This window comes from Octopus sinensis, linkage group LG10 (assembly GCF_006345805.1).
Source record: "Octopus sinensis linkage group LG10, ASM634580v1, whole genome shotgun sequence".
Classification (NCBI taxonomy): Eukaryota; Metazoa; Mollusca; class Cephalopoda; order Octopoda; family Octopodidae; genus Octopus; species Octopus sinensis.
In genome coordinates, this window is record NC_043006.1 from 64,929,041 (window position 1) to 64,944,257 (window position 15,217).

The 15,217-nt window shown below is 40.1% G+C and overlaps 1 protein-coding gene across 1 annotated transcript in view; it reads left to right on the forward strand.

The window, feature by feature from the left end:
* LOC115216516 (polyribonucleotide 5'-hydroxyl-kinase Clp1) overlaps positions 1-15,217 on the forward strand; it is a 38,459-nt gene that overhangs the window by 18,371 nt on the left and 4,871 nt on the right. Inside the window, exons 3-10 of the mRNA XM_029785954.2 lie at positions 391-504; positions 1,954-2,079; positions 3,946-4,059; positions 5,614-5,641; positions 9,393-9,566; positions 10,653-10,742; positions 13,996-14,096; positions 14,726-14,864. Of these exons, the coding sequence (XP_029641814.1) occupies positions 391-504; positions 1,954-2,079; positions 3,946-4,059; positions 5,614-5,641; positions 9,393-9,566; positions 10,653-10,742; positions 13,996-14,096; positions 14,726-14,864 (886 nt within the window). The remainder of the gene's footprint in view (positions 1-390; positions 505-1,953; positions 2,080-3,945; positions 4,060-5,613; positions 5,642-9,392; positions 9,567-10,652; positions 10,743-13,995; positions 14,097-14,725; positions 14,865-15,217) is intronic.

Genomic DNA, 15,217 nt, shown 5'->3' on the forward strand with positions numbered 1-15,217 from the left:
CTGGTACTTAATTTATTGATCCCCAAAAGGATGAAAGTCAAAGTCGTCATTAACGGGATTTGAACTCAGAATGTAACGGCGGATGAAAACCGCTAAGCATTTTACCCCAGCATGCTAATGTTTCTGCCAGCTTGCCCGCTTAATAATATGGCAATACTGATTGCATCACTAATAATAATGATGACTCACGAAAATGTTTTCTTTAATATTATGTTGTCTTCAAGTTAGATAAATTAGGCACAAGACTACATATTTTGTTGAACATAGAGTTTATTATATCAGGCTCCAGTATTTGAGTAATATGTCTTTTATTGATGTCTCTTCACCCATTCAGCTAAAGGACAAAATTTTATCAAGTACTTGTATTAAATTTTTCATTATCTTTTGCAGCTGACAGATGGGAAAGCAGAAGTGTTTGGTACAGAACTGGTGAAGGGGAAGAAGGCCACTTTCCTGCCAAGTTCAAAGTTAGCTGTCTTCACATGGCATGGATGCAGCATCAAAATATCCTTTTTATGTATTTATTAGCTACATATTTCCTTTTATTGCATGTGTGTGTGTATGTATTCGCGGATACAGAAATAGCTGCTGTTAATGGTTTTTATGTTCTGCAGTTGATCCTGCTGTGCTGCACAGTAGGACTGGTTTTACTTGTAATTCAAAAGACCAGTTTTGATACCGATTGTATTTGAGAATTACGTTAAGGGTACAATTGACTGTGACATCATGCTCAGCCATTTAGACTATAACTCAATGGGTGGCTAGTTCTGCCGATGGGATTAGATAACTCATCTGCTGAAATCAATCTTCAATCTTCGTGACTCTGTGTATGTATATATACCATCATTTTAATGCCCACTTTTCCATGTACGCATGGTTCAGAGGAAGTCTCTTGGGGCAGATTTTTTATGATAAACACCCTTCTTGTCACCAGCTTTTGTTTCCAAGTAAGGTCAAATTTCCCCATCACCAAACATTTTCACAGAAGATTGGAAACATGTGACAGTGACACCAATTTACAACAAACACAAGGAAACACTAACATGCATGTGTGCGCATGTACACACGCTCGCGATGGGTTTCTTTTAGTTTTCATCTACCAAATCCAGTCTAGAGTAGCCTAGGGCCATAGTAGAAGATATTTTTTCAAACTCTATGCAGTAGAACAGAACCCAAAGCCATTTGGTTGGGAGGCAGACTCCTTACCACACAGCTATGCTTGTACCTACATATATGTGTGTGTGTGTAAAGGCACATGACTCGGTGGTTAGAGCGTCGAGCTAACGATCATGAGGTTGTGAGTTTGATTTCTGGACTGGGCTGCGTGTTGTGTTCTTGAGCAAGACACTTTATCTTATGTTGCCCCAGTTCACACAGCTGTAGAAATGAGTTGTGACATCACTGATACCAAGCTGTATTAACCTTTGCTTTTCCCTTGGATAACATCAGTGGCATGGAGAGAGGAGGCTGGTATGCATGGGTGACTGCTGGTCTTCCATAAAAACAACCCCAGGTTGTGCGTTTGCTGGTGAAACGACTTTCCGCCCACACTTTTACCCCAGAAGGGAACCACTTAGGTGTACCCATGGTCATTCATGACTGACAGAGTTGAGTTTTATATATATAGTTTTTGCTTGATGGAAACTGTAGTGGTTCATTAGATTGATTTTGCATGTGATTCAAAGAACCAGCCTTCTTAGTATTACACTGAATCTGTTTTAACATTACATCTAATGTATTAGTGACTGTAGAATAATTAGCTACTCTTTTGAACAACTGGATGATCTTTGAAACCAGTAGCAAGCAGTGTTTAATTTTAGCCCTGGTGATGCTGGTTCTAATCCAGCATATAGCCAGCATAAATTTCTGGTTGTCTTGGGAACAAACACACTGAATGTATTTTATTTTTTTTTGTTCTACCTCTCTGTAAATTTATCCTTAATTCTTTGTTACTTAATTGGTAAGACCGAAATGGCTTATGTCTCAAAGGATACTCCAATGGTGATGTACTTGAATGTCCATGGAGCATTGGAACAGATGAAACGGAAGGCCAGTGAAGAGATGGGTCCTGGACCCAGGGTGAGTATATTTCATCAGTTACATTCATCTCTCTCTATCTTATTTTACTCTTTATATATTAGCAAAATATGTATAGCTACAAATATATGCATGCACACATATATGTAGCTGTACTCTCTCTCTTTCATCATCATCATCATTTCTACAGCCTTGCTTACTTCTGGTTAATTAAAATTGTATCCCATAATTGATTGAGTTTACCTCATCATTAAAAGCTATAGAGTTATACATACGAAGTCTGATCAAATAGTATTGGAATAGGTGCTAGAAAACTAAAACTACAACACCTATCAATTCAGCATTTAATCTCCTTCAAAGTAGTCCCTTTCCAAAGCCACACCTTTTATCTAGCCATCATTTCCTAGAACTCCTTTTCTGGGGATAGAGAGCCTCATTACATTCTCTTGGATTTCCTTGATGTCTTGAAATTTTCTTCCTTTCAAGTGGGATTTGATTTTTATCTTGGTTTCAAAATCACAACCATAGACCCATGATTCATCACATGTTATGATTGTTTTACAAAAGCTTTCATCTTAATCAAGGAGATCCTGCACAGCTGAAACCTGACCTTTTTGAGATAACCATACTCTACCCACTTTACTTTCAAGTGCTGCTATAAACTATGGAAGTGAGTGAGAATGTTCAGGGTCATTCCATGCGAAGCAGCTTCACTCTGTGTATTTTAGCTCCATTACCATGTTAACTGTCCCAGTACTTCTTGATCAGACCTTGTGTGCTTCACTGTTTTTCCAACCCTCTTTCTGTTGCTGTTTAGATAACAGTTTAGTATGTGCCACAATGTGCAAGATAGAAGACTGCACTAGTATGGACGTGGTGTGTTTGAATGTGTGAAGGATGACTGATAGATGGGGTTGAAAAATATGTCAGATGCGACTTGGGAGAAAGTGGTGAGGTCTAATCTAAGGATGTTGGACTTGAGATGAAAGTCCTATAGCCTTAGATGATAAGACTACAGTAAATACATGTTGTCTTGTTTATTACTGATCCTGGGAAACATGGTATGCTTAGTTGTGAACTGTGTTACACTTACCAGTGGATTTGATCTAGGATAACATGGTTTGGTGATCAGTTGAAGATTATATATATGTACTGCAAAAATGTACCCCAGTGGCCACCCGGAATGCACTGACTTCTGCCTGTATTTACGTAATTGAGCTGCATGTATTTTTTATGCAGATTTATGCTTTCATACCAGTCAACATGGGACCAGTGGACAGAAAATATATGAAGGTGTTTAATCATAAAAAATGATTCAGATGAGGGTATTCTTTACAGGAAAAGTTAGAGATGAGCAAAGAAATACATGAAAGCGGAAGCTTCATTGTTGTGGGGCAATGAGTTTGGTGCCAATGAATCTACCATTTGTTCCCCTCTGCAAAGTGCATGGGGAGGATGCATTTATCAGTGATTTGCAGGGACCAAACTCCCAAGATAAATGAAGATAGATGGGCATGCTTAGACTATGGCCATGCAGGGTCACTGCCTTGAAGAATTTTTAGTCAAATGAATTGACTCCAGGACTTATATTTTAAAGCCTAGCACTTATTCTATCAGTCTTTTTTGCTGAACCACTAAGTTATAGGGATGTAAACATATCAACACCAGTTGTCAAGCAGTGGTCATATTTTTTTCCTTGTCCTTGATAAGTGAATTCAAATCTCACCAAAGGCAACTTAATTCTACACCTTTGTGGGACGGGGTATAAAATAAGTCCCAGTCAATTGACGTGACTGTCCCCTCCCACACTCAATATTTCTCTCCTTGTGTTTCTGTTATAAATAAATCATTATAAATTTGTTTCACGCATTTTAAAATACTTTTTGCCTTTTTTTTTTTTTTTTGTAGATTATGATTGTTGGACCTAAGGACGTTGGTAAAAGTACCGTTTGTAAGCTGCTCCTGAATTATTGTGTGCGAGCTGGCCATGCCCCATTATTTGTGGATATTGATGTTGGACAAGTGAGTAAAGAACTTGGTCCATAACCTCCTACTACCTACCCACACCCCACTTTCAAATCAATTATTCCATTCTGAAACTTTTTTCTTGTTCTTCAGTCCTTATTATCCATAATTGAGCAGAACTATGGTCAAAAGCATGCCAACCACGACCAATCCAACTTTATGTTTTTTTTTACACTACTACTACTAACTCAAAAATAGGAAGAACACAGTGGGCAATGAAGTAGTCATATATGTAGCAAAGACAGGGTGGTCCTGATTGGAATGCTTTTGATCACAAGTTGTTCAATCTGGAAGGTAGTAATCTTTATAAATTCAAGTACTGTGGATGCCAGCTTTATCTTTATTCCTTCCAGGGTCAACAAAATAAGGTACAGTAGACATGATGATTAGCTGTTCTCTTCCTCTAGAACTTGTGGTTTTGTGTTTATGTTAGTAATCATTATTGCATTCCTTACTGTTCTGAGTTTGTATCTGACTGTCTGGGAATGGCTCTGGGCATCAATGAGAACAGTCTGAGCAGTCTCTTCTGAAAAACTTTCAAATTGGAAACTGTGGATAACTTCCAAAAGTCCTTGTTGTAGCAGTGCTACAGGAGGTGGGTAGGATGTAGGGTATTACTTGGCTTAAGCATTGGAAATACCAACTGCAAGCCAGTTTGAAATGCAAGTAGTTTGACAAAACTGCTCTGCATATTATTATTTAGTGTCTGGGCATTACTGATTTGTGGTCTTGTGTTAAACAGCTGTTGCTGCATGTAGGATGAATTCAGCCATCAGCTGAGTCTAGAGTAAGAATTAATCCCTTTCCTTTGGTAGGGAAAGGTAGCTAGTCTTCCTCTCTATGGCAAATCAAATGGTGCTGTTGATTCTTCTGCAAGGCTTTTCCTCTCAACACGTGGCTGTGATGCTCCCCCACTACTTCTGCTTGTGATTAGAGATGCACATATCGTCAGCCTCTAAGGGACATGCTCAACTGGTTACGGTCAAACAACTGACAAGCAACTCTGTGGTATTGAGCAGAATATTTGCTGTGATTCCTATTTTACAAGACAAAGCATGTACATGTTAATACTTCCTATCAGTTAAGGCCAGAAAGCATGAGAGCCACTACCTGGCATTGCAACAGAGTACCATGATCATTCTTCTTCTTATCATTATTATAATAAGGAAGTACATTGGTAAGATTGTTAGAGCATCAGACAAAATATCATGCAGAATCTGTCTCGGCTCTTTACCTCCTTTGAGTTCATATTCTACTGAGTAAAACATTGAATCCTGTTTACATTCCTGGTTGACATTAAGATGAATTGCTCTATACATTCAAAAAGTAGTGGAATAAGAAATCCTTTACTTGACAAACAGGTAAGGGTTGGCAACTGGAAGAACGCCTGGTTGTAAAATGCTGCCTCAGTAAGTTTCTCTTCTGTCCATCTTGGCATGGAAACAACATTAAATGAATAAACAAATGTCATAGTTGATTTCTTTGATTACTTTTCTTATGTCAAATAAATTATGAATGATCGCTAAATTGTTTGTTTTTCTTTGTTTCCAGAGTATGATTTCAATCCCTGGTACCCTGGGTAAGTCTTCTGGAATTATTATTATTATTATTAAGGCGGTGAGCTGGCAGAATTGTTAGCACGCTGAACGGAATGCTTCCTGTATTTTGCTCATCGCTATGTTCTGAGTTCAAATTCCACCGGGGTTGACTTTGCCTTTCATCCTTTCAGGGTCAATAAATTAAGTACCAGTTGAATCCTGGGATCGATGTAATTGACTGTCTCCCCTCCCTACAAAATCCAAGCCTTGTGCCTATAGAAGGAGGGATTATTATTATTAAGGGGGCAAGCTCGCAGAAGCGTTAGCACACTAGGCAAAATGCTTCCTGGTATTCTGTTCTTCATGTTCTGACTTCAAATTCTGCCAAGGTTTGACTTAGCCTTTCATCCTTTTGGGGTCAATAAAATAAGTACCAGCTACACACTGGGATTGATGTAATCAACTATCCCCCTCCCTAAATTTCAGGCCTTGTGCCTATAGGAGAAAGGATTATTATTATTATTATCATTCATCGTCGTCATTGTTTAACGTCTGCTTTTCAAGCTGGCATGGGTTGGACGGTTGGACTGAGGGCTGGCAAGCCAGAAGGCTGTACCAGGCTCCAATCTGATCTGGCAAGGTTTCTATAGCTGGATGCCCTTCCTAATGCCAACTACTCTGAGAGTGTAATGGGTGCTTTTTATGTGCCACCAGCATGGGAGCCAGTCAGGCAGCACTGGCATCGACCATGCTTGAATGGGATGTGAACATATATAATAACATAGTATAATGTTCAACAATAATGAATGGAAATAGAAACAGCAGGGATAAGTATAGAAAGAAGAAAAACCTGTCATACTCAGGTGGTGTGATTTTAGCAGGATCAACATCTCTGAGCCAAGCACAATTTAAAGCTTGTTCAGCACTGCATTGCCGACTTGGATCATGTTCTAACATATGATCAAGCAGGTCTAGAGCTGGCTTGGGAATAAAGGAAAATTATTATTATATAGGTGGTGAGCTGGTAGAATTGTTAGCATGCCAGGCATCGTCAGCATCGCTGCCGCCGTCGTCTTTATTGTCGGGATGTATAAGATAGCGCTGCTGTACTGTGAATATTATTTAATATATGAGGGTGTGATGCTTAACCCTTTCGTTACCAACCTGGCTGAAACCAGCTTTGACTCTGAGTATAAATGTCTTGTTTTCATAAGTTTTGAATTAAAATTTTCCACCAAACCTTAGTCACAATTTATGTTCCTAACACTAGCTGAATGATAACTAAGTTATTTTACTAAATTCTTTGTTATATTTAAAGTAATTGAAAGAAATACAGTAACAAAAGGGTTGTTGTTGTTTGTTCCTTCTCAAGCCACGCCTGGCTCATAAGGGCCGGTTTCCTGATTTCCTTGGCGTATAGGTTCCCCACCTGGATGGTACGCCGGTCCGTCGCAGGTGAGCTGCAAGATGCAGGAGGAAAAATTGAGAGGAAGTTGTGGCGAAATAGTCAGCAGAAGTTAGCCATTACCTTCTGTCGGAATCGCGTGGAGCTCAGGTGTTTCGCTCATAAACACACACCGTCCAGTCTGAGATTCGAATTCGCGATCCCTCGACCACGAGTCCACTGCTTTAACCACTAGGCTATGTGCCTCCACACAACAAAAGGGTTAAGACGTGTAAAATAGTGTGGGTCTTGTTGTAAATGTAAATTAGTGTATTAAGTGTAACCTGTTTTGTGTGGTGAATGGTGTTTAACGCATGAAGCATTAGTGTTGTATGGTGTTTTATAATGTCATGGTCTGGGAGATTGTGTTGTATTAAGAGAGAAAAGTTTGGTATAAGTGGCACCAGATGTGGTGTGCAAGAGAGACGACTGCGCTGGTATGGTCTTGTGATGCGTATGGATGAGGACAGCTGTGTAAGGGAGTGTCGATCTCTAACTGTAGAGGGAATCTGTGGTGGAGATAGACCCGGGAAGACATGGGACAAGGTGGTGAAGCATGATCTTCAAACTTTGGGCCTCACAGAGGCAATGACTAGTGACTGAGACCTTTGACGATATGCTGTGCTTGAGAAGACCCATCAAGCCAAGTGAAATGGCAGTCGTGGCTGATGCTGGTGTCACGTAACTGGCACATACAAAGCACCTTTTGAGCATTGGGCTTCACAGACAAAGTGGCTGAAATCCTTTCAGGTGTTGAGCATCATGGAGGCAATGACTGAGACCTCTGTGCTGGTGCCATTTAAAAGCACCTTTTGAGCGTTGAGCCTCATGGAAGCAAAATGGCTGAACTCCTTTCGAGTGTTGGGCCTCATGGAGGCAATGACCAAGACCTTTGGCATTATGTCGTACTTGAGAAGAAGATCCATCAAACCATGTAAAATCTCCGAATGGTTGGCATTAGGAAGGGCATCCAGCCGTAGAAACCATGCCAAATCAGTTTGGTGTCTGGTGCAGTCTTCCAGCTTGCCAGCCCCTGTCAAACCCATGCCAGCATGGAAAATGGACGTTAAATGATGATGTATTAGCTGTAGTTTGTGTTGTGTATTGTAATGTCAATGTGTATAAGATTGTGTTTCTACTGTGATTGTTGTTTAATGTTTTAGGTGTGACCAGTGTTGTGCTGTGTAACATCAGCTTTGTGAGTGTTATCTCAAGTTGTGCATTGTTACATTCTGTAATATCTTTGTGAACTTCTGTTTCTGCAAATCTCCTTGTCAGCTCTGATCAAGTAATTTTATGATTGCAGGCATCTCAACTTTCCCAGGCAGTATATTTAGGACTATTCTATCCATCCACTGTTCTTCCTTTCTTAATATACTAGTGTGATTTGAGGAAGATTTGGGTGCTGTGTACAGCAGCTCGAGTGGCTGTGTAGAGTTTTCTAATTTGTCTCAGAACAGTGAGAACTAGAGGTGAAAAGGAAATCCTTATTCCACTCTTTTTCTCCATTATGCATTTTCCAGATAATGGGTCATTGCCAGTGTTGCTGGATTGGCTCCCGTGCAGGTAGCACGTAAAAAACACCTTTTGAGCATGGTCGTTGCCAGAACTGCCTGACTGGCCCTCATGCCGGTGGCATGTAAAAACACCCACTACACTCGTGGAGTGGTTGGCGTTAGGAAGGGCATCCAGCTGTAGAAACTCTGCCAGATCAGATTGAGCCTGGTGTGGCCTCAGTCAAACTGTCTAACCCATGCCAGCATGGAAAGCGGACATTAAACAATGATGATGATGGGATGGCTTAAAACAACTTCCCTATACATTATTTGTCCTCATTTTGTTTGTTGTTAACACAACGTTTTGGCTGATATACCCTCCAGCCTTCTTCAGGTGTCTTGAGGAAATTTCGAACCTGGATTCTCATTCCTAAGGTATTTTTCGATTTTATTATTATTATTATATTATTATTCAGGTTACTGCTTGGAATCAAACTCGCAATCTTGGGGTTAGTAGCCTGTGGGAAATTATGGAGTGAATTTTAGGGCTTATGAATCTAATTTTTTTTTTTCTTTTTGTAAATAATGTAAATAATTCCTCATCTCTTAAATATAGAACTTACAACTTCCCTATGTCCCATACGTTTGTCAGATTTTTTAAATAAAAACCTGTTTAAATGTTGCCTTGCTTTTGGGGCTCCCTATAATTTCTGAGATTCTATGGTTTCAGTACTTTAACATGTGTTGTGGATGATGTTAATGAAAATACTTCATACTGTGTATTAGAATTTAACCTAACTTCCATCTTGTTCCTTGTTTGAAACTAAATTGTACATTTTTTCCTATTAACAGCAGCAGCAGTTGTAGAAAGACCTGCAGACATTGAAGATGGCTTCATCCAGTCCGTGGCACCTGTTGTCTACCATTTTGGCCATTTTAGTCCCAATGAAAATCTTGCTCTGTACAACCTCCTCATCAGCAGACTAGCATCAGTAATCCAGTTGAAATGTGAGGCAAATAAGAAAAGTAAGTATATCATCATCATCATCATCATCGTTTAGCATCCGCTTTCCATGCTAGCATGGGTTGGACGGTTCAACTGGGGTCTGGGAAGCCAGAAGGCTGCACCAGGCCCAGTCTGATCTGGCAATGTTTCTATATATATTATGTGTGTATGTGTGTATTTCTCTCTTACTTTTTGAAAGTGCATGGCCTGTTGGTTTGATCTGTAGATATATACACACAGGATGACAGTGCTAAGCTGTGATGTGTAGAAAACTTGTTACCAGTTAGAAGTTTGTATTTATACACATCACCACTTAGCGCTGTCACTCTGTATTTTATTGAACAATGATGGGAATATCATATCTCTCTCCTGTCAGTTCACAGTGTCTACCTCTCTGGTTTTTGTTGCTGAAGAGAGGAGATAATCACTCCAAAATGCATGTATGCAACAGTCTGGTTAGGTGGCACTGAAAGCTGACTTGGTGTGTTTACACCAGTGGTTCCTAAAGTGGGTGGTTTTGCCCCCTTGGAGGCAGTGAAAAGATCCAAGGGGGCATTGAAGAAAAGTGGGATGATAATGGGGTGGCCAAAAGGGGGCAATGGATGTTGAAAAAAACCCCCAAAATAATGGGTTAATTAGGTTAGGTTATATTTGAAATAATTGTTTTGAATTTAGTGCAGAAGGTGGTCCATGTTTGTGGTGTTGAGTTGTGGTGGGGGTGCTAGGAATGTGGAATAGGGGTTAAGGGAACAGCAGCCTGAAAATATTTGGGAACTACTGGTTTACATTTATCTCTATGACAGATTTCTTTCTTACAGGTTCAGGTATGCCCCAAGTATATTTGAACTGGTAAACAAGTTTATACATACATATGTGTGTGTGTGTGGTGGGATTCTACACAGTTACCATCTACTAAATTTCCCCACCAGGCATTTGTCAGCCCAAGGTGCTGTACAGTGGGATTGAACCACACAACCATGCCTGTGTCTTTACTAAATTCTTTTTGTCTGGATTAGTTTGTCCTTAATTTAAGCAGGACATATTGATTTTTGCAAACAGCTCCAGTGTCTGGATGGGTGATTTATTAACTTGGTTTTCTGTTTCAGCTAACCTCAGTGGTGTCATCATCAACACAAGTGGCTGGGTGCGAGGTGGAGGTTATCAATCGCTAGTACATACAGCTGGAGCATTTGAAGGTCAGTCTATTAAAATATATTAATTTACCTATTGAAATTACTGGGTTCAATTTACTCAGCTACTTCTCTCCTTCACCAAATGAGCTTTATCTCCAGTCAAACTAAATCACTGTTGTTGTTGTTACTACTACTACAACAACTTATGTCATTGGGCAAAAATGCTTAGTGGTATTTCATCTGTTTTTTTTTTTTTATGTTCTGAGTTCAAATTCCACCAAGATCAACAACATTGCCTTTCATCTTTTTAGGGTCACTGAAATACGTATTAGTTGAGCACTAGGGTCGATATAATCGACTAACTCCCTTCTCCAAAATTTCTGGTTTTGTGCCAAAATCTGAATCATTGTTGTTATTGTCATCAACATCATTAGTAAAAGGTATTAGCTCTTGATCAAATAAGTCCTGATCTATAACAGGAATCTATTTTGACTTCAACTTCATACTAATGTGTTCTGTGGAGGTGCAATGGCCCAGTGTTTAGGGAAGCAGACTTGCATTCATGGGATCACAGTTTCGATTCCCAGACTGGGCATTGTGAGTGTTTATTGAGCGAAAACACCTAAAGCTCCGTGAGGCTCTGGCAGGGAGTAGTGGTGAACCCTGCTATACTCTTTCACCACAACTTTCTCTCACTCTTTCTTCCTGTTTCTGTTGTACCTGTATTTCAAAGGGCCAGCCTTGTCACACTCTATGTCATGCTGAATCTCCCCGAGAACTATTTTAAGGGTACTCGTGTCTGTGGAGTGCTCAGCCACTTGCACATTAAATTTCATGAGCAGGCTTTTCTGTCGATTGGATCAACTGGAATCCTTGTCGTTGTAGCCGACAGAGTGCCACGAATGTGATCTGAAAAAAAGACCAACATTAGGTTCCTGACAGCTGCAATTTTATCAGTTCTCTACTAGTCTAGCACCAATAGTGCATCAACCTTTTCCCTCAATTGAAGGATTGTTGTTTCTTGGGAAACTCTGGGCATAGCCAATACACAACTGAATAACTTACTCTGGAGGATTCAGCCTGGGGATTATGGACAGATTCCAGTTGCATGTAGGATGGACATGGCTGCCCATTTTGAGTAATGTTCTTTCTTTACTTTTTTTTCTTCTGTTTATGGCTGAGAGGACCTGGTGATCTTTCTCCATCTGATTGCGTATGGTGCTTGGTGAAAGTTGGAAGAACTAAAGGCAAGCGCTTTCTTTGTCGACCATGCTGCTATCAGCTTGAAAAAGTTTAACTTGGAGAGTGAAGTGAAGGTGGAAAGGAAGTGCTGCCTTCCATTGATTTTGCTAAAAGGCTGGTGAGACTGGTTACTGGGATGAATGAGCCTACTATCAGCATGTACCTGTCAGCCAGAGGAAAGTGCTTGTCCATGAAAGAATAATCCTGAATCTGTAAAGTTACCTTTATTAGCTTTAGTTGATTCTCCCTTTTCATTTCATCCCTGCTCATATACTCTTTCATTTCATTCCTGTTCGTATACTCTTTCATCCCTGCTCATATAGTCTTTCACTTCATCCCTGTTCACATACTCTTTCATCCCTGCTCATATACTCTTTCATTTCATTCCTGTTCGTATACTCTTGTTTTCCAAAACTGTTTTATATATTCTTCCATAATTCATAATCTTTGCAATATGACTCCATCACAATTTTCTCATTTGTCCTCATAATGTCCACTTTCACTCTTGTGGCAAATAAATGAAATAATTTATTCTTTTCTAAGCTGGCTACATCAGTACAATAATTAGAAAACCATCAAGAGACTTTATAGTGTTAAATTTAATGATTTTTGGCTCAATCCATTGTAGTAGCTGTGGTCATACTTCAGCATTGTTGCACTTTTTTTTTGAAAGCTTTTCTCAGAAAAATCATCCTGGGTCCTATATGCAAAGTTGGGCTTATATTACATGGAACCCTTTAGCATTCAGATCATTCTGTCAAGTGTAGCACTTATTTATTCACATTGTTTTGGAATTAATCATGCATTGTCTCGTAGCTTTGACATTTCAGTGATTTACTGGTTTAGTTTTAGAATGACATTGTAGGATAGATGTGAAAGGCTGGATTTGGTCAGTTTGAACATGAAATGGGTGGAATATTTTGGCTGGATGTGGCAGGTTTAACCTTAGTCATAATTTATGTTCCTAACACTAGCTTAATGATAACTAAGTTATTTTACTAAATTCTTTGAAAGAAACACAGAGCATCTCAAAATAAATACAGAGGATCAGAATCGAAATCGATCAATGGAAATTGCAGATGTGCTACCAGTGCCGGTGGCATGTAAGAGAACCATCCGTTCGCGACCGTTGCCCCGACTGGCCTCGTGCCGGTGGCACATAAAAAGCACCATCCGTTCGTGGCCGTTTGCCAGCTCTGTCTGGCACCTGTGCGGGTGGCACGTAAAAAGCACCCACTACACTCACGGAGTGGTTGGCGTTAGGAAGGGCATCCAGCCGTAGAAACACTGCCAGATCTGACTGGGCCCGATGAAGCCTTCTGGCTTCACAGACCCCAGTTGAACCGTCCAACCCATGCTAGCATGGAAAACGGACGCTAAACGATGATGATGATGCTGATGATGATGATAAAAGGGTTAATTGCACTAAAAAATGTTTTTGTGAATCTGCACCTCTGCAGTTGTGGTTCATCTAATATGCCTTTGCATCTTTTAGGTCTTTTAATATGGTAATTCATCATCATCATTTAATGTTTGTTCTCCATGCTGGCATGGGTTGGGCAGTTTGAATGGGCTGGCATGCTAGATAGCTGCACCAGGCTCCAGTTAGATTTGGCATGCTTTTCTACATCTGGATGCCCTTCCTAATGCCAACCACCCCGAGAGTGTAATGGGTGCTTTTACATGCCACCGGCATGGCTCCTATTTGTGTGACACCAGGGTGCGTTTATGTACCACTGGCACAGGTGCCTATTTGCGTGACACTGGTATCTGCCATGACTGTGATTTTGCTTGGTTTAATGGGTCTTCTCAAGCCTGACAAAATGTCAAAGGTCTCAATCATTGCCTCCGTGAGGCCCAACGCTTGAAAGGAGCTCAGCCACTTTGCCTCTGTGAGGCCCAATGCTCAAAAGGAACTCAGTCACTTTGCCTCCATGAGGCCCAGTGCTCTAAAGGAACTCAGTCACTTTGCCTCCGTAAGGCCCAACATTCGAAAGGCATTCTTATTAATTATTTTATTAGAACATTGTTGTGGTCACTCACACATCATACCATTTTTCTTATCTATTTGCAGTGGACATCATAGCAGTGTTAGACCAAGAGAGATTGTACAATGAATTGGTGCGAGATATGCCAGACTTCGTGAAAGTTATCCTGCTGCCAAAATCTGGAGGGGTAAGGAATCAAGACCTTTTTCTCACATTTTACCCACCCCTCAAACTATTAGCTGTTTTATACACACACAGACACGGCTATGTAAAGAAGCTTGCTTCAGAACTATGTGATCTTGAGTTCAGTCCCACTGCACAGCACCTTGGGTAAGGGTCTTCTTCTACAATAGCCCTGGGCTGACCTAAATTTTGTGAGTGGATTTTGTAAACAGAAACTGAAAGAAGCCTATTGTGTATTTGTGTGTACCCTTGTCTAGATGTCACATGATGAAAATTATGAAAGATTGCTGTGTATGTGTGTGTTTATGTCTTTGCATTTGTCCTCCTTCCACTGCTTGACAACTATCATTGGATTGTTTACATCTCTGTAACATAGCAGTTCAGTAAAAGGGTATTGATAGAATAAGTTCTGGAGTCAATTTGTGCAACTAAGACTGCCTTCAAGGTGGTGCCCCAGCATGGCCACAGTCCATTGATTGAAACAAGTAAAAGATAAAAGATAAATTATTAAGTCAATAAATTAGAAATGAACATAACCTAAAAGGCGGTGCTACAGTGTGGCCGCAGTCAAATGACTGAAACAAATTAAAGAATATATATATAATGTGCATGTTAATATTTTGTTGTTATTAGGTTGTTGAGAGAAACGCCCACAGCAGAACAGAAAGCCGAGACAGCAAAATCAGGGAATATTTCTATGGAATCAGAAACACATACTTTCCTCATTCGTTTGAAGTGAAGTTCACTGATGTCAAAATTTACAAAATAGGGGGTGAGTATTCTTTTACTTTTTCTCTTTGTCGTAGGTGTGGCTGTATGATAAAAGGTTGCTTTCCCAACCACATGATTTCAAGTTCAGTCCCACTCATGACACCTTGGGCAAGTGTCTTCTACTACAGCCTCAGGCTGACCAAATCCTTGCGAATGGATTTAGTAGATGGAAACTGAAAGAAAAACATTTGTATGTGTGTGTCTGTTTGTTTCCCACCTCCGTTTGACAACCAGTATTGGTGTGTTTATGTCCCTGTAACCTAGTGGTTTGCCAAAAGGCACTGATAGAATAAGTACCTGGCTTTCAAAAAAATAAGCATTGGTATTGATTCGTTTGACTAAAGGTGGTTGCCC